The sequence below is a fragment of the Saccopteryx bilineata genome, chromosome 11 (assembly GCF_036850765.1).
Source record: "Saccopteryx bilineata isolate mSacBil1 chromosome 11, mSacBil1_pri_phased_curated, whole genome shotgun sequence".
NCBI classification, from domain to species: Eukaryota; Metazoa; Chordata; class Mammalia; order Chiroptera; family Emballonuridae; genus Saccopteryx; species Saccopteryx bilineata.
In genome coordinates this window covers 44,598,267-44,625,583 of record NC_089500.1, presented here as the reverse complement: position 1 = coordinate 44,625,583, position 27,317 = coordinate 44,598,267, and the positions used below count along the sequence as shown (strand labels likewise).

Genomic DNA, 27,317 nt, shown 5'->3' with positions numbered 1-27,317 from the left:
TGACATAACAGCAGGGGCTGTTTACTCTTACATCATATCTGATGTATGAGTAAATGCTAAGATGTGAGGTATAGAGTCTGGTACTCCAGGAGTTGGAAGAGGCAAGGTACCAGTGGGATAATGCTGCAGTGAGCATGGGAGTACAGATCTTTCTTTGGGATGATGGTTTCATTTCCTTTGGATAGATACCCAGAAGTGGGATCGCTGGACCATATAATTCTATGTATAATTTTTTGATGAACCTTCGTGCTGTCTCCCACAGTGTCTGTACCAGTTTACATTCCTACCAATAGTGTACAAGGGCTCCCTTTTCTCCACATTCTTGCCAGCATTCATCTCATCCTGGTCAGTTTCTCCAACAGTTTTCTTTTTTTTTCTTTTATTCAGTGAGAGGAAGGGAGGCAGAGAGACAGACTCCCGCATGCGCCCTGACTGGGATACACCTCTCAAGCCCACGAGGGGGCAATGCTCTGCCCGTCTGGAGCATTGTTCTGTTGCTCAGTAACCGAGCTCATCTTAGTGCCTGAGTTGGAGGCCATGGAGCCATCCTCAGTGCCTGAGGCCAACTCACTCCAATTGAGCCATGGCTGCAGGAGGTGAAGAGAGAGAGAGGAGGGGGAGGGGAGGGGTGGAGAAAGAGATTTGCGCTTCTCCTGTGTGCCCTGACTGGGAATCGCACCTGGGACATCCACACTCTGGGCTTATCACTGAGCCAACTAGCCAGGGCCTGTCCACCAATTTTTAACCACAAAAACCAGGTTGTTTTTGTGCTACTGAGTTGTACGAGTTCTTTATATTTTTTTTATATTAACACCTTATCAAATATATGATTTACAAATATATTCTCCTATTCAGTGGGTTGACTTTTCATTTTGATGATTTTCTTTGTTGTGCCCAGGCTTTTTGTTTGATGTAGTCTTACTAGTTTATTTTTTATTTTGTTGCCTTCAGTTTTGGTCTCAAATACAAAAAATCATCAGCAAGAGTAATATGTTTTCCTCTAGGAGTTTTATGATTTCAGTTCTTACATTAAAGTCTTTAAATTCATTTTGAGTTGATTTTTGTGTGTGGTATAAGGTAGGGGTATAGTTTCATTCTTTGACATGTGTCTGTTCAGTTTTTTCAACACCATTTATTAAAGAGACTCCTTTTTTCCCCATTGTATATTCTTGGCTTCTTTGTCCAGAACTAATTGACCACATATCCATGGATTTATTTCTGTGCTCTCTGTTCTATTGCATCTGTGTGTCTGTTTTTATGCTAGTATCATACTATTTTTATTATTGTAGATTGATAAAAATTAGGAAATGTGATACCTCCAGCTTTGTTCTTCTCAAGATTGCTTCAGCTATTCAGTGTCTTTTGTGACTCCATACAAATTTTAGGGTGTTTTTTTTTCTATTTCTGTGAAAAAATGAAAATTTGATAGGGTTTGCATTGAGTCTGTTAATCACTTTGGATAGTGTGGGCATTTTAACAATATTAATTTTTTCAATCCATGAGCACAGAACATGTATCCATATATTTGTGTCTTCTGCAGTTTCTTTATTAATGTTTTATGGTTTCCGGTGCTTATATCTTTTACTTCCTTAGATAAACTTATTCATAGTATTTTATTTATTTGATGCTTTTTCTTATTTTTCTGATAGTTGGTATAGAAATGCAACAGATTTTAGCATATTGATTTTGTATTTTGCAACTTGACTGAATTTATTAGTTTCTAGCAGTTTATTTTTAATGGAATCTTTAGAGTTATATATATATAACACCATGTCATCTGCAAATATAACAGTTTTACTTCTTCCATTCTAATTTGGATACCTCTTATTTCTTTTTCCTGCCTTATTATTCTGACTAGAACTTCCAGCACTATGGTAACTAAAAGTGGTGAGAGTGAGCATCCTTGTCTTGTTTATGATGTTAGAGGAAGGGCTTTCAGCTTTTCACCATTGAATATGATGTTAGCCGTGGACTAGTCATATATGGGTTTTATTATGTTGAGGTGCGTTCCCTCTATGTGTGATTCTTTTAGAAGTTTTTATTATGAAAAGCTGTTGGGCCCTGGCCAGTTGGCTCAGCAGTAGAGCGTCAGCCTGGTGTGTAGAAGTCCTGGGTTCGATTCCCAGTCAGGGTACACCGGAGAAGTGACCATCTGCTTCTCCACCCCTTTTCCTCCCCTTTCTCTCTCTCTCTTTTCCTCCTGCAGCCATGGTTCAAATGAGCAAATTGGCTTCAGATGCTGAGGACGACTCCATGGCCTTGCCTCAGGTACTAAAATAGCTCGGTTGTTGAGCAATGGAGCAGCTGCCACAGATGGGAAGGACATCAGCCCCAGATGGGGTTGATGGGTGGATCCCAGTTGGGGCACATGCAGGAGTCTGTCTCTCCACCTCCCTGCTTCTCACTTGATTAAAGAAAAAAGTTGAATTTTGTCATTTTTTTTTTGCATCTATTTAGATTATCTTAATCTTTATTTTATTAATGTGGTGTATCATATTGATTGATTTGTGGGTGTTGAACCATCCTTGCATCCCTGGAATAAATTCCACTTAGTTGTGGTTGTATGATACTTTTAATATACTGTTGAATTCAGTTTGCTAATATTTGTTGAGGATTATAGCATGTATGTTCATCAGCGATATTGGCCTATGATTTTTAAAATTTTTATTTATTGATTTTTAGAGAGAGAAACACTGATTTGTTGTTGCACCCATTCATGCATTCATTGGTTGATTCTTGTCTGTGCCTTGACCAGGGACTGAACCCACAGCCGTGGCCTATCAGGACAATGCTCTAACCAACTGAGCTACCCAGCCAGGGCCTAATTTTATTTTCTTGTAATATTTTTTTCTGATTTTGGTATTGGTAATACTAGCTTCATAAAATGAGTGTGGAAGTTTTCCTTCCTTTTCTGTTGTCTTGGGGAAAGTTTAGAAGGATGGGTATTAATTCTTCTTTATGTGCCTGGCCAAATTCACCAGTAAAGTCATCTATCTGGTCCTGAACTTTTGTTTGTTGGGAAGTTTTTGATTACTGCTTCAATCTCCTTCATAGTAATTGGTCTATTCAGATTTCCTGTTTCTTCATGATTCAGTCTTGGTAGGTTGTACATTTCTAGAAATTTACCCATTTCTTTCAGATTTCCAATTTGTTGGCATATAATTTTTCATTGTAGTTCTTATCCTTTGTGTTTCTGGGTTGTCATTTGTAATGTCTCCTCTTTCACTTGCGTCCTCTTATTTTTTATGAGTCTAGCTAAAGATTTGTCTTGTTTAAAAAAAAATAGCTCTCAGTTTCATTGATTTTTCTATTGTCTTCTTCACCTCTTATTTCATTTATCTTCACTCTGATCTTTGTTATTTCCTTCTTCTAGCAACTTTGGGTTTAATTTGTTCATCTTTTTCAATTTCCTTGAGGTGTAAAGTTAGACTGATTGAGATCTTTTTTGGTTCTTTTTTTTTTTTTTCTTTTTCATTTTTCTGAAGCTGGAAACAGGGAGAGACAGTCAGACAGACTCCCGCATGCGCCCGACCGGGATCCACCCGGCACGCCCACCAGGGGGCGATGCTCTGCCCATCCTGGGCGTCGCCATGTTGTGACCAGAGCCACTCTAGCGCCTGGGGCAGAGGCCACAGAGCCATCCCCAGCGCCCGGGCCATCTTTGCTCCAATGGAGCCTTGGCTGCGGGAGGGGAAGAGAGAGACAGAGAGGAAAGCGCGGCGGAGGGGTGGAGAAGCAAATGGGCGCTTCTCCTGTGTGCCCTGGCCGGGAATCGAACCCGGGTCCTCTGCACGCTAGGCCGACGCTCTACCGCTTTTTTGGTTCTTAATATAGGTGTGTGTTCTCTGAGCTTCCCTCTTAGAATTGCTTTTGCTGTATCCCAGAAGTTTTGGTATATTATATTTCCATTTCAATCTGTCTTAAGGTATTTTTTGGTCTCTCTTTTGATTTCGTCTTTGACCCATTGGTGGTTCAGTAGCATGTTGTTTAATCTTCATGTAATTGTAAATTTCTCAATTTTCTTCTGATTTCATACCATTTTGATCAGAAAAGATGCTTGATATGATATGTCTTCTTAAATTTATTAAGACTTGTTTTATGGCCTAATATATGATCTATTGTATGTACTATGGTATTACTATATATTTCTTCCTCTAGATCTGCTAATATTTGCTTTATATTTAGATGTTCCTATGTTGGGTGTATGAATATTTAATTGCTATATCTTCTTGCTGAATTGACCCCTTTATTATTATATAATGACCTTCTTTGTGTCTTGTTATAGTTTTTGGCTTAAAGTCTGTTTTCTCTGATACAAGTAGAGCTATCCCTTCTTACTTTTGGTTTCCATTTATATGGAATACTTTCCCATCCTTTCACTGTCAGTCTTTGTGTGTTGTAAAGCTGAAATGAGTCTCTTACAGGCAACATATACTTAGGTCTTGCTTTATTTTATCCATTCAGCTACTTTGTCTCTTTTGATTGGAGAATTTTGTCCATTTATATTTAAAGTAATTACTGATTACTGTTATTTTAAATTTTTCTGGTGTTTTATATTCCCTTGGTTCTTTTGTTCACTCTTGCTGTGTGTGTGTGTGTGTGTGTGTGTGTGTGAGAGAGAGAGAGAGAGAGAGAGAGAGATATGATTTTCTGTAGTGGTATGCTTTGATTCCTTTGTCTTTATCTTTTAGATATCTACTATAGGGTTTTTTATTCCACTTGTGCTTTATGAGGCTTATGTAAAACATGCTTCATTTATAACTGTCTGTTTTAATCTGATAACTTCGAATGCATACAAAAGCTCTACATTTTAAACCGCCATATTTTTTTTTGGTGTCACTACTTGCATCTTTTTACATTGTATATTCATTAACAAAGTATTGTCATTGTAGTTTTTTTAATACTTTCTTTTATTTTCATACTAAAGTTATAAGTGATTGAGTCACTATCATTAAAGTATTAGAGTATTCAACTAATTACATTTACATGAAGACAAAGTAAAAACATGACCAAATAAACAAATTAGAAGTTTAAAGATCTGACTCTCACAGCATTGGTGGGAGTAAAAATTGGTAAAGCCTTTTTGGAAGACATTTAACTTGATGTAGTAGCTGCAGAATTTTAAATGAGCAGACGCTTAACCCAGAAATTCCACTTAAATCTACTTTAAAGCCATATTTAGCCATCTTAAAGATATACGATTGCCTGACCAGTGGTGCTACAGTGTATGCAGTATCGACCTGGGACACTGAGGTCCTAGGTTCAAAACCCCAAGGTTGCCGGCTTGAGTGCAGGCTTGACAGTTTGAGTACAGCGGCGCTGGCTTGAGTGTGGAGTTCCTGACTTGAAGGTAGGATCATCAACATTATCCCAAGGTTGCTGGCTTTAGCCCAATGTCACTGGCTCGAGCAAGGGATCCCTAGCCCAGCTTGAGCCTCCCACCCCCTGTAAAAGGCATAGATGAGAAGCAATCAATGAACAAATAAAGTGATGCAACTATGAGTTGATTCTCATCACTCTCCTCCCTCCCTCTCTTCCTGCCTTTTGTTCTTTCTCTAAAAATCAATAAAAATAAGCCATATTTAGCCATGTTCTAAAAGATATACTATTGAATAGTTTATGGTATGTCTATACTTAGACTTTTTAAATTTATCAAATACATATAGCATTTACTAATGTGCCCAGAACTGGTCTAATTGTGTTGTAAATACTGTTCTTATAATAATGCTTTGTGGTGGATACTGTGATACTAGTGCCATATTATTGATGAGGAAGCTGGCACTGAGTTAACTGGGCCATAGTCACATAGCTAGTAAATGAGAAAGCCAGCAGTGAAGCAGTTACAAAGAATTTGACAGACTCAGTGATGTACCTTACACGTTTGTAAGACCTCCACAGCATAGTAAAGGTGAGAAGAGCAAGTCACAGGTCACTACATAGAGCAGATCCCATGCATTCTAAAAACCAATAATAATTAAATGTACACACCTGTGTCTCCCAAAATGTTGATGGTGCTTTGCCTACATGGGGAAGGAGCAGTTTTGTGTTTTTACTTCTGTATTATTAAATTTTATACTGAGAGTTATATATTGCTCTATTGATTTGAAAAGAAAAATAAGTCCCAGTTTTCTTGGCTTGGCCCCAAAAGTGAATTTCTGGATTTAATGCGATCTTAGGGTATATATAGTTGAGCCTTCCTTTCTTTATGTCTTTATAGATTCTTCTCCTCCCATGTGTTCTTAGTGAGGTGGCAGTAAACCTACCGTTTCTTTTAATTAGGTCGTTGCTGTATGTCCTTCTGTGTTCTGGGATATTTTATGGTAACGAGTAAACTTTTTTTTTTATTAGCTTCAGAGAAAGAGAGAAAAGGATGGACAATGGACAGGAAGGGAGAGAGATGAGAAGCATCAACTTGCAGTTGTGACACCTTAGTTGTTCATTGATTGCTTCTCATATGTGCCTTGACCAGGGGGCTTCAGCTAAACCAGTGACCCCTTTCCTCAAGCCAGTGACCTTGAGCTTCAAGCCAGCAACCTTTGAGCTCAAGCCATGACCATAGGGTCATGTCTATGATCTCACGCTCAAGTGGGCGACCCTGTGTTCAAGCCGGCAACCTCAGGGTTTCAAGCCTGGTCCCCTGCATCCTAGGCCGACATTCTGTCCACTGCACTACTGTCTGATCTGAATGAACCTTTTTTAAAAAATGTGTTTCGGTTGTAGCTTTGTGAGGATTGCATTATTTTTAATTGTGCAGATTGGTGAAAATGTGGATGTTTAAGGGGAAAACAACAGCTGATACAGGTGGCAAATGGTCACCTTTTAGTGTTTACCTGGTCATTTGTCTTTCTTCAAGAAGGACCTAGTTCCCAAGGGAAATGTAGATAATGGTATGTGGGGTGGCAGTAAACCTTAAAGGGTTTTATGGTGCTTGCTGACAACATATAGTCAATAGGTTGTAATTCAGGTCAGAGAACCCCTAACTAGTAATTCAGTTACTTCTGTGATTGTGTAATTTTGGCAGACGGAGATTAAAACCTGTTCTGTAAAATACACAATAGCCTTCTAGTACCCTAGTCCACAATTTATAGTGATTGGTGTGCTCAGAAAAAGTCAATGTTCTCAGTCAAAAATAGTCTGAAATTTATTTTGGAATATTATTCACAAAAAAATGGTGTGAGTGGTTAATCCTTAGACCACTGTGAAGATCTTTGCTTTTTTGTGCCTCTCGCCTTTATAGTCCTTCCTAATTCTGATCTAAAGTAGACTTATTAACAGTCATCCTCCTGTGCTCACCCCTGATTGTGAGCTCCTTGGATAATCTTTATTTCCTTCAAGGCCTAGAACAGTACGCGCCATAGTGTGAGGTGCTCTGGAAAGATTTGTAAAATTGGACTGATACTAAATTCCAGGGGTTGCTATTTTCTGTTACTTCCTTTTCAGGATGCTATATAAAGATAGCAGCAGATAAATCTGCTGTGTATATAGGACATAACCAGTTCCTTTTTGTTAACTAGGAGCTCTCCAAGATTACAATGCCAGTCATATTTAACGAGCCGTTGAGCTTCCTGCAGCGACTCACTGAGTATATGGAGCATACATACCTCATCCACAAGGCCAGTTCACTTTCTGACCCCATGGAAAGGATGCAGGTATGTTAAAGTGAGCACTGAAGAAGGGTTAAGTCTCAGAGACTTCTCTACCCCTCCCACCCTGCCAGCCCCGCACCCCCACCCCAACACACAGGCACAGAATTAGTGTTGAGCACAAAATGAGGTTGGGAAATGTGATGAAAACCGAGCTGGCGTGTCTGGAGTGTCCTCTATACTCCTTCCTCGCCATCCTCAAGTCAGAGACCCCCGGAGGGAGGGACCTGGGAGACCAGCATGAGAAGCAGGTGGCCCATAGCCAAACCTGGGTGTGGGGAGCTGCTTCTGTGTCTTCATTTCAGGGAGTAGCATTGTGTTGGGAAAAAATTCCACCTTTCTTCTTTCAGACTTTCTCAGCGTTTCCACACACGCTCACATAACTATGTACATTTGTGCTCATGTGTGTATAGAAGTGTGCACACATGGCTCTAGGTTAAAACAGAAGACAACAAAGAACTGCACTTTTTAATTTTCTTTTGAATAGAAGATGTTTACGGGACGTACAGTATATGGATGAACTAGATACAGGCAGAGTATATAGTACATACATTGTTCTGCTTCAAACAAAGCAAGAACTTTCTAAATGGAATCTTTCTGTTCTTTCAGTTAATATTAACTAGCTTTATAAATTGAATATAAATCAGTAATGTGGAATTTGAGTTTTTAAACACCCTTGCAGCACCTTTAGGGTGTTAAAAAACACACAATTGGGAATGACACTACGGGAAGAGACTCAGTAATTTTCATTCTGAATACCCACATTTGCATATGAAGTTGCTAGAGCCATAGCACAATTCAAAGTAATTGAACTCCAAAATAATTTCATAAATCACTTAAGCAGAATTTCAGTTGCTGAAAGAATGAGGACCACCAGACTAGGCTGTTTTTAACCGCCCCAATGCTCCGTCCCACAGTGTGTGGCCGCGTTTGCAGTTTCTGCCGTGGCTTCTCAGTGGGAGCGCACGGGGAAGCCGTTCAACCCGCTCCTGGGAGAGACCTACGAGTTAGTTCGGTAAGCCCTTTCCCTCTCTTCCAGATGAGTAGTTGAACTTGCATGATTTATATATAGCTTTTAAAACGAAAGAAAAAAATATTTTGAGCATCACCAACAATGGTTTTGTATCACTGGAGCAAATGAACAATTTTAATGTTAGTTTCTATAATACTTATTATGTTAGAGACTGTCAAAAAATATTGAAGCATATGTAAAATATTATAAAAAGTAACTACAAGGACTTCATTATTCCTGATCTTATGGGATTATCATCTCATTCTTCTTATGCATATTGTAAGACATGATTGCTTTTTTTCACAATCATACAAAATATGTTAGTATAAATTTGTACTGTTGGCACGGAGAAGGTCTGTTGTTTGCCATACCTGCTTCTGTTTATACACAATTAGGGAATTTGTTTGGCTTTAGTTTTTCTGAATATTATCCTCCTCCTCTGTACAAATTTTGATCTCATTTATCTCCTAGATATTTGAAAGTAGACACACGAGGTTCCTCTACCTCAATATATATGGAATGAAGTGCTTTAAATTTATATGGCTAATATTATAAATTTGTGCTCACCCACATTCATGTGGAGGTGCTTTATTTTAATATGTTTAAACAGGTAGAATTATAAAAATATTGGATTCAGTAGTTTGGCTTGCATTTGTGCAGTTTCTAATATATTAAGTTGTTCTTAGCAGGATAATAAAGAATTCTTTACTTTGTCAAACTCATTTAATACTTTTTGACTGAAATGATAATAATATACACGTTTCATGATGATAATTAAGTACAATGTTCCTTTTTTTTTCATCTTAAGGGAGGACCTTGGTTTTAGGCTCATCTCTGAGCAGGTCAGCCATCACCCACCCATTAGTGCATTTCATGCCGAAGGATTAAACAACGATTTCATCTTCCATGGCTCAATCTATCCCAAACTGAAGTTCTGGGGGAAGAGTGTAGAAGCAGAACCCAAAGGAACCATCACTTTGGAGCTTCTTGAGTAAGTTGGAATTAAGCCACTGTGTGTGTGTGTGTGTGTGTGTGTGTGTATTACCATATAAGTATATACATTTTGATCTTGTTCAAAAACTGGAGGTAATAAGCAGCTTTTATGAAGTGTGCTTTATCTTCTAGCATGTAAAAGAATTTGAGAAACATAGCAATAAGCCATTGTTAATCAATCTGGGTATGTTTTAAAAGTGTAACTTGATGTTTGACCGGTGTTCAGATGTTTTGAGATAGAATGGAGCTAATGAATTCATGGCAATTGTTATGAAACAAGCTTTCCATAAAAGCTTGTGATAATGTTCTGTTGAAACATCTTTCAAATTGAATTCACTTTGTGAATGATTGAAATAACAGTTGTGTGGCATATCTTAGACATTAGGTAAGTTGGAAATTCTCTTCTTTCCAATAGTTAAACAGATTAGCTCTAAATGCAAAGGTAGTTTCAGTTCTGGTTGGGCTAAAGTAGGTTTATTCTATCTTACCTTTCCTACTGATTACTAAGGCCTGGGTAGAAGGCATAAAGCAACTATCTGCGGGCTCTGAAAGTAAATGATAGCAGGTCGACTGGAGAGAGAAATAAAAATCCAAGACCAATATGGCAGCGAGTTTCTTGGTTTTATCCTGCCCCCCCCCCAATATCTCCTGGCTTAGAGTCAGGGGAACCCAAATCCCAGAACTGGACAGTAAAGGCAGGTAGAAAAAGTTCCAAAAGAAACCCTCTCTTTCTGGTTAGAAGCCCTGGAAAGATGTTTTTGTAGAATGGAGAGAACGAGGGAAAGCCTTGGTACTTTTCTCTCCTCGCCTCGCCCCAAGGCAGACCCTCGGCCCCACGGCATATGCCACTACAGGCTGAGGTGGGAGCACCCACACGAGTCCCTGAAACAGAAAAAGCCTTTCTCCTTGGCCAGAGGAACTGGATAAAGGGCTCTCTGTGGTCCAAGGAGTGAGAGGAGAATCACTGTTACTTTTTTCCTGTTTCTTTTCTCTCACTTCTTTGCCCCAGAGGAAGACGCAGTTGTGGAAATGCAGGGCAGAGTCGAGGGCTGAACCCCAGCCTGTAGGCAAAGGCCAGAGACAAAGCCCTCTGTATCTGAGAGTGTGGGAGCCACAGAGAGGAGTGAGCTCAGGAGAGGGACCCTGTGAGGCTATGTGCGCATTCCTAAGATCAGCCTTTCAGAAATGATCCAGAATGGAACAACAAAGGTCGTGAGATCTGATCTGCTGTGTGAACCAGTGCCCAGGGCTCCAAGTGACTGTTGAAGGGAGGATCTTAATGGCCCTAAAAAGGTTTTGAAAATTAAACTGACACTGGAATCGGAGGCCACAGAAAGTGGGTCAGGACTTATAGCCTGAAACTCTATTTATACTGCCTATTAAAACAAAACAATCAATATTCTCCAGAAGGTTTGAAAAGGACCCAGAGTATAGTAATATTCAAATGTTCAGAGTATTTTCCAAAATTATTCATCATGCAAGAAAACAGAAAACCTCAACCCACAATGGAAAAACTTTAACCCAAGATGACTCAGATATTAAAATCTGTATCGAAGACTCGAAAGCAGATGTTATAACTATGTTCCATGAAATAAAGATGAAGACTCCTAAAATGAGTAGAAGGATATTTATTCTAGCAAAGAAATAGAAGTATTTCTGGAAATTTTAGTATTGAAAAATACAGTAACAAATACAGTAGGATAGACTCAGTAGTAGAATGAGGATGATAAAAGTGTATAGGATCTGTTTGCTGAAAACTACAAATACTGATGAAAGTAATCAAAGATATCTCAGTAGTAGAGACACACTGTGTCTCAATGTATTGTTAACATGATATATATGTATATAACATGACATATATAACATTATATATATATAACATGTTAGTTTTCCTGTAATTGATTTATAACACAATCCAAATAAAACTTCTAGAATGATTTTTGATAGATATAGAGATGTTGATTTTAAAATTTATAGGGAAAGGCAAATGAAATAGAACAGCCAAAGCAATTGTAAAAAGAACAGAACTGCTAGACTTCCACTTCCCAATTTTAAGACTTAATTTTAAAGCTATTGTAAATAAGACTGTGCTATTGGCACAAGGATAGACACATATGTCAATGGGACAGTGAAGAGAGTCTAGAAGTTAACCCACAGAAATACGGTCAATTGATTTTTGACAAAGATGCAAAAGCAAAAAAATAGTTCTTTCCACAAATGGTGCGGGAACAGTTGGGCATCCATATGTTAAAAAATGAACCTCAACTTATATCTCACACCTTATATAAAAAGCAGCTCAAAATAAATCACAGGCTAAAATAAAATGTACAAATATAAAACTTTTGAAAGAAAACATAGAAGCAAATTTTTAGAACCTTAGATTTGGCAAAAATGTCTTACAGCTACAATACCAAAGCAAAATCCAGAAAAGGCAACACTGATAAATTAGAGTTTATCAAAATGAAAAGCTTGCTCTGTAGATGTGAAAGACACTGCTCAGAGAATGAAGACACAGACCAGAGATGGGCAAAAATTATTTGCAAATCATATTTCAAACAGAGGACTTGAAACAGAATAACAAACTCTCAAAAGTCAACAATAAGAAAATTACAGAAGGCCCTGGCCAGTTGCCTCAGTGGTAGAGCGTCAGCCCGGCATGTGGATGTCCCAGGTTCAATTCCTGGGCAGGGTACACAGAAGAAGCAACCATCTGCTTCTCCACCCTCTCTTCTCTCTCTCTTCCTCTCCTGCAGCCATGGCTCGATTAGTTCAAGTACATCCCCAGCACTGAGGGTGGCTCCGTAGACCCTTCGCCTCAGGCACTTAAAATAGCTCAGTCGTGAGCATGGCCCCAGATGGGGGTTGCCAGGTGGATCACAGTTGGGGCACATGCAGGACTCTGTCTCACTATCTCCCCTTCTCTCACTTGGAAAAGAAGAAGACGAAAGAATATTCCAGAATAAAAAATTGAGAAAAAAGATGTGAATGAGGAATTCACCAAAAGACAAGTACACGAAAGGGTGCCTAACACGGCAGTCATTAGAGAAATACAAAAACTCACAATGAGATACCTCCTGCTACACACTTAATGGAATGGCAAAAATCAGAATTTTTTAAAATGACAATACTGAAAGTTGGGGAGGATGCAGAACACCTAGAAATTTCATATATTATTGGTGGGGATGTAAAGTGGTTGAGCCTCCAGAGGCTAGTGGGCAGTTTCTTATACAGTTAACTATAGGTTTATTATCTGACTCACCTCTCATAGGTATTAACTCTACAGAAATGAAAACTTATACACAAAATCCATACACAAATATTTACAGTATTATTATTCATAGTTACCCAAAACTGAAAGCAACTCATATATCCTTCAGTGAGCGAATGGTTAAGCCATATAGTAGAATACTACTCAGAAATAAAGAAGAAGAAAAAAATGTACGATATGTAGAATTTCAAATACGTTATTCAAATTGAAGAAGCTAATCTCAAAAGTTGATTTAAGATATCACCCTACCCCTGTGATGTCCTGGATGTGGGTAAAACTGGAGCTTATTCACATTCATGAGGTTAAATAATAGCCTTTTTTTTTTTCTACCTCTAATTTTATTTTTTTAACTATGTCTTTACCTAATTTTTGAATGCCTTAGGTGACTTCATATACATAGTTTATTTGGAGTTTGGTGGAAGTGTAGAGTTTGTTCCTTAAGCTTTTGCATCCGTTGAAGAAACAATGAAAGCAGTAGACTGTGCCTGTTTTACTGAGTCAGCACGGGTGGAGCTGAGTCATTGCCAGTGTGCTCTGATTTATTTCTCTCAGCTAATGGCATTGGAGACAAATGAGCTTTTTGAACAAAGTAACACTTCTTGCTTATTATTCTGGGTGCTGGTTTTATTTTTGTGTTTTAGACACAATGAAGCATATACTTGGACAAATCCTACCTGCTGTGTACATAATATCATTGTGGGCAAACTCTGGATTGAGCAGTACGGCAACATGGAGATCACAAACCACAAGTAAGACACTTTAGGGCACTTACCTGTCCCTTCACTTGTCATCATCCCGTATCAGTGGACTTCATTTAAAAAAATATCTCTAGATAAATTCAGAACAGGCAATGTAACTATTGAGTGACTAGAAGCCCATTCATTAAATGAGCAGTTCATTAAAGTTCTGGTGAGTGACTAGGTGAAGTCTGAGCTCCCCCTTCCTTTGTTGTGAATCTTAACTCCAGCCTCAGCTCGTTCTGCTTACGGTGTTAAGTTTGTTGCTTCACACTGAGAGGGGCTGGAGGAACACAGAAGTTAAAATGAGTTGGGTTGGAAGCCTACTCTGTGACCTTAGGCACGCATTGTGATCAGCTTGGGCTGCTAAACAGACTGCCTTGAACGGTGGGAATTTATTTCTCAGTTCTGGAGGGATTGGTGGCCAGCAGATTTGATGTCTGATGAAGCCCTCCCTCTCCCTAGTTTGCAGACGGCCACCTTCTTGAATCTTCAAATGGCAGAGAGAGAGACATAATCTCTCGTGTCTGTTCTTTTTAAGGCACTAATCCTATTCATGAGGGCTCTACCGTCATGACCTAATAACCTCCAAATACCATCACATTGGGGATTATGGCTTCAACATGAATTTTGAGGGGACACAGATATTCATTCCGTAGCAACAAGTTATTTACTGAGCCTCGCTCCTCTTCGCTGTGATAGGCCCTGTAGCAGACGCTGCTAGAACAGTATTGTAGTCCTTCTCTCCACCGCTTCTTCCACATTGGGTGGTAATCTGAACTTCTGAGCCTCGCTCCTCTTCGCCGTGGTGGGCCCTGTAGCAGACGCTGCTAGCACAGTATTGTAGTCCTTGTCTCCACCGCTTCTTCCACATTGGGTGGTAATCTGAACTTTGTGTCTCCTTCTTAGGACTGGGGACAAATGTGTGTTGAATTTCAAGCCATGTGGCCTTTTTGGTAAGGAATTACACAAAGTTGAAGGCTACATTCAAGATAAAAGGTAAAGTGTCCATTTTAAATGTTGCATAATATAGGTGTAGTTGACTACATAAAATGTCAATATTTAAAATTTGCTGCCATAACCCGGAAAACAGGTATTTAAATAAGTTGAAAAATTTTTTTTCTTATGCAAGGCAATATCTATTTCTTTAAAGAATCTGATTCATAAGCACCTCTATGATAAAACTCAATTATAGCAGAACACACTGGTTTAATTGTTGGCTAAATGTCAGTTTCTCTTGACAGCAAAAAGAAGCTCTGTGCCCTGTATGGGAAGTGGACCGAATGTTTATATAGTGTCGACCCCGCCACTTTTGATGCTTTCAAAAAAAATGATAAGAAACATACTGAAGAGAAGAAGAATAGCAAACAGGTGAAGATCCTATAAGGGGGGGATCGGAGGAATCACTGGACTCTTAATTTGTTCTGATCCTTTTGGAGGTGGCCTGTCACCGGGTCACTAGTGGACCTCTTCTTTCCCCTCTTTGCTAATGCATGTAATTCTTCTCCTTGAATTTAATTGAAGTATAATTGACATGTATCGTTGAGTCTTTTTTTTTATTTTTCATTATTAATTTTAATGTAGTGACATTGATAAATCAGGGTACATATGTTCAGAGAAAACATCTCCAGATTATTTTGACACTTGAGTATGTTGGATACCCCTCACCCAAAGTCAAATTGTCTTCTGTCACCTTCTATCTGGTTTTCTTTGTGCCCCTCCCCCCCCACCCCGTCTCTCTCCTTCCTCGCGCCCCCCCCCCATTACCATCACACTCTTGTCCATATCTCTGAGTCTTATTTTTATGTCCCATCTATGTATGGATTCATATAGTTCTTAGTTTTTTCTGATTTACTTATTTCACTCCGTATAATGTTCTCAAGGTCCATCTATGTTATTGTAAATGATCCGATGTCATTATTTCTTATGTCTGAGTAGTATTCCATAGTATATATGTACCAGTGTTCAACATCACTAATCATTAGAGAAATGCAAATTAAAACCACCACAATGAGATATCACCTTACACCAGTCAGAATGGTGCTCATCAACAAAACAACACAGAATAAGTGCTGGCGAGGATGTGGAGAAAAGGGAACCCTCCTGCACTGCTGGTGGGAATGCAGACTGGTGCAACCACTGTGGAAAACAGTATGGAGATTCCTCAAAAAATTAAAAATCGAACTGCCTTTTGACCCAGCTGTTTCACTTTTAGGAATATACCCTAAGAACACCATAGAACTGTTACAAAAGGAGAAATGCACCCCCATGTTTATGGCAGCATTGTTCACAATAGCGAAGATCTGTAAACAGCCCAATGTCCGTCAGTGGATGAGTGGATCCTTGAGTCTTTTTAGTGAACAGATAATATACCTTAGTAGCAAATGTTTTACCATCTTTTTTTATTATTATTTATTTTTCTGAAGCTGGAAACGGGGAGAGACAGTCAGACAGACTCCCGCATGCGCCCGACCGGGATCCACCCAGCACGCCCACCAGGGGGCGACGCTCTGCCCCTCCGGGGCGTCGCTCTGCCACGACCAGAGCCACTCTAGCACCTGGGGCAGAGGCCAAGGAGCCATCCCCAGCGCCCGGGCCATCTTTGCTCCAATGGAGCCTCGCTGCGGGAGGGGAAGAGAGAGACAGAGAGGAAGAAGAGGGGAGGGGTGGAGAAGCAGATGGGCACTTCTCCTGTGTGCCCTGGCTGGGAATCAAACCCAGGACCTCTGCACGCCAGGCCGACGCTCTACCACTGAGCCAACCGGCCAGGCCTGTTTTACCATCTTGTACAGAGATGAGTGTGTGCAGTTTGTTCATGGGACTTTGAACTCATATGGCTTTGGAAAGTTATAGACAAATTTTCTTTTTCTCCTTTATGTTTATGGGAATTGGAAGTTGAGATTCATTGAATATTTAAAATTTCCTCCAAAATTGTCTCCTTCATATCATACTTATTAGCATTTTTGTTGCTGTCTCCCTTACCTCTAAATATCCAGAGTTAAACCACAGTATGGGAGTCATTCCTAGACTGCTGTCCTTCTGCATTAAACTTTCCTCCTTATTGGACAGTTAAGGTCCTGGTAGAATTTCGCATGTGTGAGGCACACAGTTTCCTGGTGTAGGGCCCTGCGGAGGCTCTAACGTTCAGCAGACTACTGTCCTTTTCCTCCAGGCAGGAGAGCGGAGAGCTAAAGAACCATTGCACATGTTGGGACAGGAAATATCTGAGGACGGATCACTTCTGAGTGACTGGTGTCCTGGTTCAGAGCACAGGCTCTGGGTTGGAAAACCCTGTCTCATTTGTGAGTGGTACAGCCTTCCACAGACTGGGCGCCTCCTCTCGGCCCCAGGGCCTCCATTTGTAAAATGGAGATGACAGATAATATGTTGTCAGACCTACTTGGCAGTGAGTTGATAAATATGAAGGGCTCTGGATAGCACTTGCTCCTAGTAAAGATGACTCGAAGTCCTTTCCGCTGAAAGCGTGTGGGCTGGAGACCTGAGCATCCCCCAAGCACGTGTAGGGGCCCAGGCCGCCCCAGACCTTTGGAACAGCAGCCTCGGGGCTCTTCCAGCATTTCTGCTTGTGAAGGTTTAAGAAACTCCAGTCTTCCTCAAAAACAGAAGGTATATTTACGGACTAACTTCCTTTGTAGATCGAGGTAACCATGGTCCCGAGGTGAAAAGAGTTGTATTAGATGACCAGAGCGTACCACCTTCATGTGGCTTTGGCCTTTTTGTCGTCCCCCCCCCCTCCTGCCGCCATCTGTCTGTGCGCATCTCCGTCTCCGCCCCTCGCCCGCTCTTCCTTCCCAGAGGTGCGCTGACGCTTCCCTGCAGCTGTTACAGAGCTAGCAGGGCTGGAGAGGGACATGTCCCCGGACCCCAGCAGCCCTGACACAAAGTCCGGCCAGGATGAGGCAACATGGCAGATACAGCCTCATCGACACACGTGTCGTCCACCCTCCTTCTGCCGAGGTGGAGTGGGGGACAGCAAGGGACAGTGCTGAAATTCTACAAAATCTCCCCCGTGCAGTGAATCCCTGGCGAATCTTTGGTAGAAGAGTGGCATTACCCACTTGGAAAGAGAACTTGTTCTCAAACATTCACTGCTTGTCTCGTCTCCCTCCTTCCTGTGAGCATCTAGCTGCCAGAGATTTCTGAAGTCCCCGAGCACTTGCACGTGGCGGGAAAGGTAGTTAGCATCGATAGCAGCATTGATATGTCAACTCCTTGCTGCTGTTTAAACCGTATGCACTACGAGCGCCTCTCTCGCCCAGTAGTTCTAGACGTGGTAACTGATATCGGGAATATTCATCTTTCAAGGGTTTCAGTTCCTTTTGAATTCTTACCAAACTGTGGTAATAAAATATCCTCTTAGGTTTATTATGTAAGGACTAAATATAGAGAGGGCTGCTAGCATAGCTGTGGCCTGTGGGGGGTAGCCCAGAAATATGTTCGTTTCCTTTTTAGCCTAACATTTTTAAATTCTTTTTTTATCAAGTGCTTTCAGGATCCCTACTGGTTCGTGTCATTGATCATTTTAACTGCCCCAAGAATTTAATCTTTTCTTGAAGTTTTTATAATGTTCTAGTAAATACTCAGATGAGTTATTCTGTCTTTAAAAAGCTTTAAAAAACATTACAACACTGTAGTAAAAAGTCATGTTGAAGATAATGCCTTGAATGCAAACAGCACTCAATGCTGCAACACATCAGGCTCTTGAGACTCCTGGTCCTTAGGGCACTCTGGCTTTTACTGACTCCCTACATGTTAAAGGTAAGGAGAGAAGAATGAGCGTCATGGTGCCCCGCCCCATGTGGTTCACATGCTGGTGGTGTGCAATAAATAAGTGGCGGCCACTTTCCAGTTTGTAAGTATATTCTTTTTAAAACGTTTCAAATTTGTTCATCTGTTGGCTCTTCCAGATGAGCACATCTGAGGATTCGGATGAAATGCCGATACCAGACTCCGAAAGTGTGTTTGTTATCCCCGGAAGTGTTCTCCTATGGCGGATAGCCCCGCGGCCTCCAAATTCTGCTCAGGTGAGACTGGGCATAATGAACGTGGCCTCGCTGTCTACATTCAGCTGTGATAGTGCTCTTGCCCCAGCATGGGCAGGGCCAGTCCGGGCAGGAGTAGAAGAGGGCAGGGTGTCACTGAAATGCCCCTCAGCTGTCCCTCTGCTGGCTTCTGGGTGCAGTTGCCATTCTCACCATGAGACCCAGTGTATTTGTGCCATTGATCCATTCTAGTGTCTGCCTGGGCAGTGTGTGTTGGAATGGGTGGGACGCGTGAGGACTTATTCAGTAATTACTTTGGAATAATACTGGCTCTCATTAAATGCAGAATGATGTTGCCTCTTTAGGATAAGCCTTCCACATCCAGCAAAGAATGATTTTAGTGAAGAAAATAAAAATAATGATTTTTGCTTATAATTCTACTTAAAGACAGCCATACAGAATGTTCATACTGTGAGACCTGCTTCAAGATTTCTCTGAGGCGAATACCCATAGGTGGTATGGACTTTGGTGAAATATTTAGATACATGGTCTGAGAAAAGCTGATCGTCATTGCTAGAAAAGGGAGGAGTTCATTGTCATATATGTAATCTACCTTCGAGGATTTTGGTATATGTTAACTTGGACATTTTGCTTCTTTTTCAGATGTACAATTTTACTAGCTTTGCAATGGTCTTGAATGAAATAGATAAGGAAATGGAGAGTGTGATTCCTAAGACAGACTGCAGGTTACGGCCTGACATCAGAGCCATGGAGAATGGAGAGATTGGTAATTAGCATCTGATAGTGCTCCTGGTGGAGAGTAATTTCTTTGGGGATGATTTTGTTTTATTCCTGGCAATTGTTAGCATCTTCGGAGTATAAGAATTTTAATTAAAATTAGACTTAAATTTGGTGACTTTTTAAATTTGGAAATTTGAGGCTTAATTCATACTATTTCAGTGATTCTCCCTGATAATTGAATATACTGTATATAGCCAGAAGCATATCTTTTATTTTTAGTCTTTTAATATTTTTCATTACAGCTGACATTGATGTTAGTTTCAGGGGTACAGCATAGTGGTTAGACATTTATATATGTAACTTATGAAGTAATCCCTCCAAGTCTGGGACCCATCAGATACTGCACATAGTCATTACAGTATGATTGACAGTATATTACAGTATATTCCCTGTGCTGTACTTTTATATCCCTGTGACTATTTCGTAACTGCCAATTTGTACTTCTTCATCCCTTCACCTTTTCTACCCATCTGCCAACCCCCCTCCGCTCTGGCCACCATCAGTCTGTTCTAACCAAAATGTCAGAGAAGAAGTTGACAAGATAACATTTTTATCAACATTAAAGTATATTCTAATTATTTTACTATGTATTTTAAAGTTAACACATGCTAATTCTCAAAGAGCTTTACTTCCCCTCGGTTAATTAAAATATGCTTTTATCTGGTCATGTTAAATTTCTTCTTATTCAGGTGTTCTCAGAAAGGGGGCAGCTTTTCCCCAGGGGATATGTGCAATGTCTGGAGACTTTGGTTGTCCCATTGGGAACACTACTGGCAGGTGGTGGGTGGAGGCCTGGGATGCAGCTAACGTCCTACCGTGCACAGGACGCCCCCACAATGTGTCCTCAGTCCAGTATGTCAGTAGTGCCCATGCTGAGAAAACCTGTTCTGACCATTCAGAACGCTCTTTGAATCGTGAGACCGAGTAACCGTTTGGAAAACTGTTTGAATTTCTTATGAAGGGAATCTGAAGGAGCTCTGTTGAGGTCACAGTAAAAATTTAGAAAAATTCACATTGATCCCATTTTTTTGGCCCCATTTTTCATTAAATCATTTTTATAACATGTTTTTGGGGGGCCTTAAGAATAAGCAGGTTCTTTTGGGTAACTGCATATGTTATTGAGGCCACAAACTATAGAAAGCGATGGCTGGGTCTTGAATGCCTGCTCTGCCACCTGCTAAGGTAGATACGTGTTAAAATCTTAACGTACGTTCACTGTGGTGTTCGCGTTCTGACATGGAGATCATGCTGAGACACATGCAGGGCCTGTCTCCACAGCGTGAGGCATGGCGCTGTGCCTGGCACTCTCTACTTGTACAATAACTAGTTTCCATCGATGTCCTTATTTCAGACCAAGCTAGTGAAGAAAAAAAACGACTTGAGGAAAAACAAAGGGCAGCCCGCAAGAACAGGTCCAAGTCGGAGGAGGACTGGAAGACGAGGTACGTGGTTTCTCAGGCTGGACTGTGGGCGGGGCTGGCAGCCGCGTGAATGCAGAGCGGGGTGGGCGGGGCTGGCAGCATTGTGCATGCAGAGCGGGGTGAGACCTGCCAGGCCGTTCTTCCCACTAAGTATTCACGCTTAGAGAGTTGCATGTGTGATAAAGGAAAAAGGACTGTTTGGAAATTAAGGTTAAAATAGCCCCACACAGTTATCCCAGGTACATGCCAGTTAAGAAACACTCTTGCTTCCTCATCTAGCAAAGCCCCATCCTTTCCACAGGTAGAGGGCAATCAAAATTCAGAGTTACAAGTTTTGGCATGAACATAGGTTCAGAGCCATTTGTTTATAGACCAGTAAGTTACAGGGCTGTATGCTTATATATATATTATGTATGAAGGATATTTGATACGTCTTCACTCTTCCAGACACAGAGGACTTAACATGTACTGGAAATACAATTTATATAAAGAACTTTCTGACTCCAATCAGAAATAGAAAGTGGACAATAAAATTTCTGAATTTTGAAAGTTTTTTAAGACTGAGTTACTTAGTAACCATTTTGAGTAATAGAATTGATATAATAAAGGCATTTTCTACTTTTGTATCACATAATAGAAACCATTGTCCCATAATTCAAATTTTAACTTGATGTTCAACTATGGTGTTTCAGAGCCAGTGTGAACGTAATTTTGCAAGAAATTTAGCAGATATTTGGTAGTCCTTTTGCATCTTAAAGATAATTATTAGAATGAGAAATGGCCTTAGATATCATCCAGTTCAGTGGGTTTGGACTTTTTTATTAGCATCAACCTCTATTTTTGCCAGTGGATGCATAGAGAATCTGCAGGTACAGAACACGTGCATACATAGCTGTGGTGGCCAGGCCCCCACCTTCTCCCACTTGCACAGTGTCTGGTCTGCTACCTGTTTAATATGGTTTGAAGACCGGTAGTCTAGAATCCCTTCATTGTACTAGAGGAAGCCAGATGCTGGTGTATTTCATTTAGGGGACTTGTGCAGGGGCCATGGTTAGTGGCCGCACCCGGGATCAGAGCCTCCCCCGTCCTTACTCCTTCAGAGCCACTGTGGCTTTACGGTGACTCCTTTGGAAAAGATTTGATACATTTTATCATTATTTCTACAGTCTTTTGCATAGGACTCTGCTTTTGTACTGTAATTCTGATTAAGTCTTCTTATTTATTTGATTGATTGAATGATTGCGTTTACAGAGATTCTAGTGTCTCCCCAAATGCATCCCCCATGTCTGCTTTTTCTGGTCACATTTTCAAGTACATAATGTAAGTGAAGAGCCCAGGAAGAAGTTTTCCTGCCAGAGAGTCCTAGCATTCAGAAAGCTAAGCTTCAAATAGCTCTGGTGTCGCCTGAAGGTAAAAACCAGAAGCTGCGTTGTGAGCTCTGATTTGGAGCCTCACGCTTACTTTTTCCACAGCTGTGTCCTAGCCCAGTAGTTCTTACATGAGTAGACACATCTTTAAAGTGATCCTACTGACCCTTTGCCAAAAAATGTGTTTTGAGCACTTTTCTAGTGGTGGTAAGAAGACTGCACATTTCACTGACTTAGTTCTTTTCGTCACTGATGCTGTGTATTTAAATAGCTTGGTTCAGTTTGATTAGAGACTGGGGAGGGGAGTCCCTTTTTTTTTTTTTTTTTATTTTTCTGAAGCTGCAAACAGGGAGAGACAGTCAGACAGACTCCCGCATGCGCCCGACCGGGATCCACCCGGCACGCCCACCAGGGGCGACGCTCTGCCCCTCCGGGGCGTGGCTCTGCCGTGACCAGAGCCACTCTAGCGCCTGGGGCAGAGGCCAAGGAGCCATCCCCAGCGCCCGGGCCATCTTTGCTCCAGTGGAGCCTTGTCTGTGGGAGGGGAAGAGAGAGACAGAGAGGAAGGAGAGGGGGAGGGGTGGAGAAGCAAATGGGCGCTTCTCCTGTGTGCCCTGGCCGAGAATCGAACCCGGGTCCCCCGCACGCCAGGCAGACGCTCTACCGCTGAGCCAACCGGCCAGGGCGGAGTCACTTTTATAAAGGGACATTTCCTTCTGGAGACAGGCAGCTAACCTCATAGGAATCAAACTCAGAAATGTAACCTGTCCCAAGTTTTTCCACACTGAAATCTGACATTCCTGTTAACACTCGTTTCACCTCCTCAGAGAGTTCTGGCTCCAGGGTTTTCCAGGGTATAACTGTGGTCCCTGCTTATGAAAGTGGTGACTTGTGACCCAGACCTGTCTTCCTGGAGGAGCCACACACCTTAGTAAGTGGAGTAGAGGAAGTAAGAGGGGAACCGGTGAGAGACACAGGATATGACGAGGAGGAGAGGCAGATGCTGAGGGAAAAAGAAAATGGTGACAGCGTCTCCCCAATGTGAGCATTGTGCAGAATATTTTACAGAGTGTTGTGTTACCCATCGAGACCCATGGACTCTGTACACTCAGAAATAGTGAATGAAAGGAATTTCTTACCCTTTTCTTTCCTATTATCTATGCTTTTCTAAAATGTTTGTAGGAGGAGGGATTAACTGGGCGTTTTTGTATGTGGAGGGGGTGTGATGATAGTGGTAGAGGTTTCCAGACACGAATGCTCAAAATCAGGACACCTACAACTTGAGAGTAACCCTAATCTTTGCATCAGACCATCACCTCCAAGGTGCTCATCGATAGTGCAGTGTTTAGATTTTCTCCGAGAACGAGTGACCCCAAAGGGAGGCCCGCAGACATGGTCTTTAGAGAACTTGGCTCACATGCGAATGAGGAAACATCCTTTGCATTGAATGCACCCGCCTGTGAACTGTGTCGCTGCCGCCCTTTTCCTCAGCGTGGTGGGGAGGAGACCCTGTGGCACAGGGCCTCAGGCTTGGTCAGGTTTTTTTGTTTTTGTTTTTTTCGTTCGTTTGTTTGTTTTATTTTTCTGAAGTTGGAAACGGGGAGGCAGGCAGGCAGGCAGACTCCCGCATGCGCCTGACCGGGATCCACCCAGCATGCCCACCAGGGGGCGATGCTCTGTCCATCTGGGGCGTCACTCTGTTGCAACCAGAGCCACTCGAGCGCCTGAGGCAGTGGCCACAGAGCCATCCTCAATGCCTGGGCCAACTCTGCTCCAGTGGAGCCTTGGCTGCAGGAGGAGAAGAGAGAGAGAGAGGAAGGAGAGGGGGAGGGGTGGAGAAGCAGATGGGCGCTTCTCCTGTGTGCCCTGGCCGGGAATCGAACCCAGGACTCCTGCACGCCAGGCCGATGCTCTACCACTGAGCCAACCGGCCAGGGCTGGCTTGGTCAGTTTTTAAAACTGTCTTTGGTTACCCTGATTTTGATTTGCCAGCTTTTCGGAAGGGCTTGCCTTCACTAGGCCTGATAACAAACGTTCTGCTACTTCTTCAGTTTTTGGGTTTTTTTCAAAATTAAAATATGGAACGCTTCACACATTTGAGTGTCATCAGTGCACAGGGGCCGTGCTTATCTCTGTCCTTCCAGTTTTAGTACATGTGCGCTCAAGTATTTTTAAGACTCAAAATTACAAACTGCATATTAGACAAAAGTTCTGTGACTTTGATCAAATAATGGCTCCTTAATATATATTTCTAGTTTGGTTACCAAAGTCTGAGTAATATATATTTTGATCATCTAAAGGAGACTTTTACATTTTCTAATTAGGGATATGTCCCAAAAGCTAAATAATTTATATAATAATTTTCTAGAAAACTTGGTCTAATTACTTTATGATCTTTCAAGGAATTAGCCTAGTCTGAAGTGTTTTCTCAGGGTTTTTAGGCTACTGGAGTCATAATAGGAATATTTGGGACTTATAAAAACTCTAACCTCACTCTTAATTGTTCAATATTTTTAGAAGGAATTTATTTGAAAAAATGGCAAAGACATTTAAGACCATTTTTATAAATGTTGCTCTGAAAACAATATTTAGGAAATGTTACATAAATTTAATTGTGAATCTTTTGGGCAAATACTTTTGCATTTCTATTACCTAAAGAAGGCTGAACTGGGGGAAATGGGTCACTTGCTTTTTAAAGGGCAAGAAAATGATTAGAGCAGCCCTTTCTAAAATTAGGTAGGGCAGGTTAGGATGTTAAAAGCTAGTATGTAACCTAAGATTCCATATTAGCATGGAGAAAACTGAGACCCAGGGAGATTTGCACTAGATTCATTTCAGTGGATTATGTATAGTATAATATATTTGAAAAATTACGGCCTTTAAAATCAAACAAGTTTGATACCAGTGATTGCTTGGACAAGTTATTCAACTGCTGTAAACATTCAGTTCCTTTCTAAAATGGAGCTAAGGGTTTGGGGGGGCATTACTCTAAACTGGGCACCTTAACACATTACTGTAGTATGTTGTAAAAGTTAATTTTATTCTAATTCCTTATTTCTGTTTTTATTTTATTTTTTTTTTCAAGAATTTTTTTTTTCCATTTTTCTGAAGCTGGAAACAGGGAGAGACAGACAGACTCCCGCATGCGCCCGACCGGGATCCACCCGGCACGCCCACCATGGGGCGACGCTCTGCCCATCCTGGGCGTCGCCATGTTGCGACCAGAGCCACTCTAGCGCCTGAGGCAGAGGCCACAGAGCCATCCCCAGCGCCCGGGCCATCTTTGCTCCAGTGGAGCCTTGGCTGCGGGAGGGGAAGAGAGAGACAGAGAGGAAGGAGAGGGGGAGGGGTGGAAAAGCAAATGGGCGCTTCTCCTGTGTGCCCTGGCCGGGAATCGAACCCGGGTCCTCCGCATGCTAGGCCGACGCTCTACCGCTCCTTATTTCTGTTTTTAAAAGAATGACTTCTAGTGGAAGATAATAGGGTAGAGGATAAACAGACAAAAGTATTGGTTCTAATAACCCTACTAGACAGAAGATCCTAGTTCTAAGTAGCATTAAGTAGTGTTGCTAAATGCTGTGGAAAATCTATAAACATTTTGCATGGTATCATTACATGTCTTGGAACATTACATACATCATCTCTAAAGGGAAATCCCCGACTCCTCACAGGAGGACTTATTGGGAAATGCTGCAGGCTAGCCGAGCAGCAGCACCTGGGGTTGTCACTGTCCCTTAACATCTCCTCCTTTCTCTTCAAACAGGTGGTTCCATCAAGGTCCCAATCCCCACAACGGAGCGCAGGACTGGCTTTACTCGGGCAGCTACTGGGACAGAAACTACTTTAATTTGCCTGACATATATTAAAATGCAGACAAGTCAGGGCATTTGGCTAATCTACAAATAAGTCTTAAACCTGGTTTTTTTTCTTTTGGTTTCTACTCATATTAAAAAAAAAAAAAAGTTCCACTCATAACTTGCATTTCACCCAACAAAAGTAGGGCATAAGGTGATATTGGGATGAAAGTCTTAACAGAAAATGGGTAATTTTGCTATCCAGACATACTTGGAATACTGTAGTATTTTATATGGTGGTGAGAGAGACTGCTGGAGAGCGTGCTTTTTACGGTAACGGTCGCGTCTTTACGGAAGGTTTATACTAAATAACCAGCTTTATGAAATTATATAGTAACCCCAAATGAAATTATTTTGAATATGCTGTCATGCTTGAATGTTTTAGCTGTAACTTTGAAATGTTTAGAATTCTATACAATGTTTATGTGCTCAGATGCACAGAAGGTTATGCCATTTTGTAAAGACTACAGTGATGATAAGAGGGCTTTTCATCTAATCCTCTCAATTTCCCCCTTCCTACCTCCCCCAAAGAAAAAAAAAAATGCCTGACTAGTCAGAATAGGTATTCCTGATCTAAAGTCTAGAGCATTAAACTGAAAAGGTATTTAATTTGCTTATTTTAGTGGTCTCAATTTACTTTTACTATTCTATAATCAGTCATTAGAATTAGGGTGTTTAATTGTATATGTTCCAATTAAAAATACGTATAAAGTCTAGCAATTCACAGAAATACCCTAGAAGTAGATTTTAATCACCACTCTCATTACATAATGGCAAACCTTTTTAATGCTTCACCTTCCAGTGGCCACTGCCACCAGAGCAGCTCAGTTTCACTCATGTATTTTAAGTATCAAACTATATAACAGGATGTCTTGTGCACTTCAAGTTGACAAGGCCCCTGTGTACTTAAATATGTATGGAGACCTACTGTACAGTAGCTTTGCCCCTTTGATTGGGGTACATTAACCCTGTGGTAGTTAGCCACCCAACCCCAGACTGCGATACTGCGCTGGGGACCCTAGGTAGCTGCCAGTAAATTATTTTCATTGCTGTCGTGAAGTTAACAAGTGTTATAACGACATAATCTACCTGATGCTAAATAAAGGCTTTAGAATGTTCAAAAACGTGTGATTTCTTTTGACTTCTCAAGTGTACTAACATTGCCACTTCCTACTATCCTGAATGCTCAAGAAGGTCCTTACAAAGAAGTCCTTGTGG

General features: G+C 41.2%; 1 protein-coding gene and 1 pseudogene across 8 annotated transcripts in view; one reads left to right on the top strand and one right to left on the bottom strand.

Annotated features, from left to right (window-relative positions):
• OSBPL1A (oxysterol binding protein like 1A) overlaps positions 1-27,223 on the top strand; it is a 264,920-nt gene extending 237,697 nt beyond the window's left edge. For all 8 annotated transcript variants that reach the window (XM_066246326.1, XM_066246325.1, XM_066246324.1 and 5 more), the window contains 10 exons: positions 7,515-7,649; positions 8,561-8,658; positions 9,464-9,646; positions 13,558-13,665; positions 14,563-14,652; positions 14,898-15,024; positions 18,582-18,698; positions 19,320-19,443; positions 20,809-20,899; positions 26,009-27,223. In XM_066246326.1, coding sequence (XP_066102423.1) covers positions 7,515-7,649; positions 8,561-8,658; positions 9,464-9,646; positions 13,558-13,665; positions 14,563-14,652; positions 14,898-15,024; positions 18,582-18,698; positions 19,320-19,443; positions 20,809-20,899; positions 26,009-26,111 — 1,176 coding nt within the window. In that variant the 3' untranslated portion in view covers positions 26,112-27,223. The remainder of the gene's footprint in view (positions 1-7,514; positions 7,650-8,560; positions 8,659-9,463; positions 9,647-13,557; positions 13,666-14,562; positions 14,653-14,897; positions 15,025-18,581; positions 18,699-19,319; positions 19,444-20,808; positions 20,900-26,008) is intronic.
• Positions 24,318-24,414, bottom strand: LOC136315806 (U6 spliceosomal RNA; annotated as a pseudogene).
• Positions 27,224-27,317: the final 94 nt, after the last annotated feature.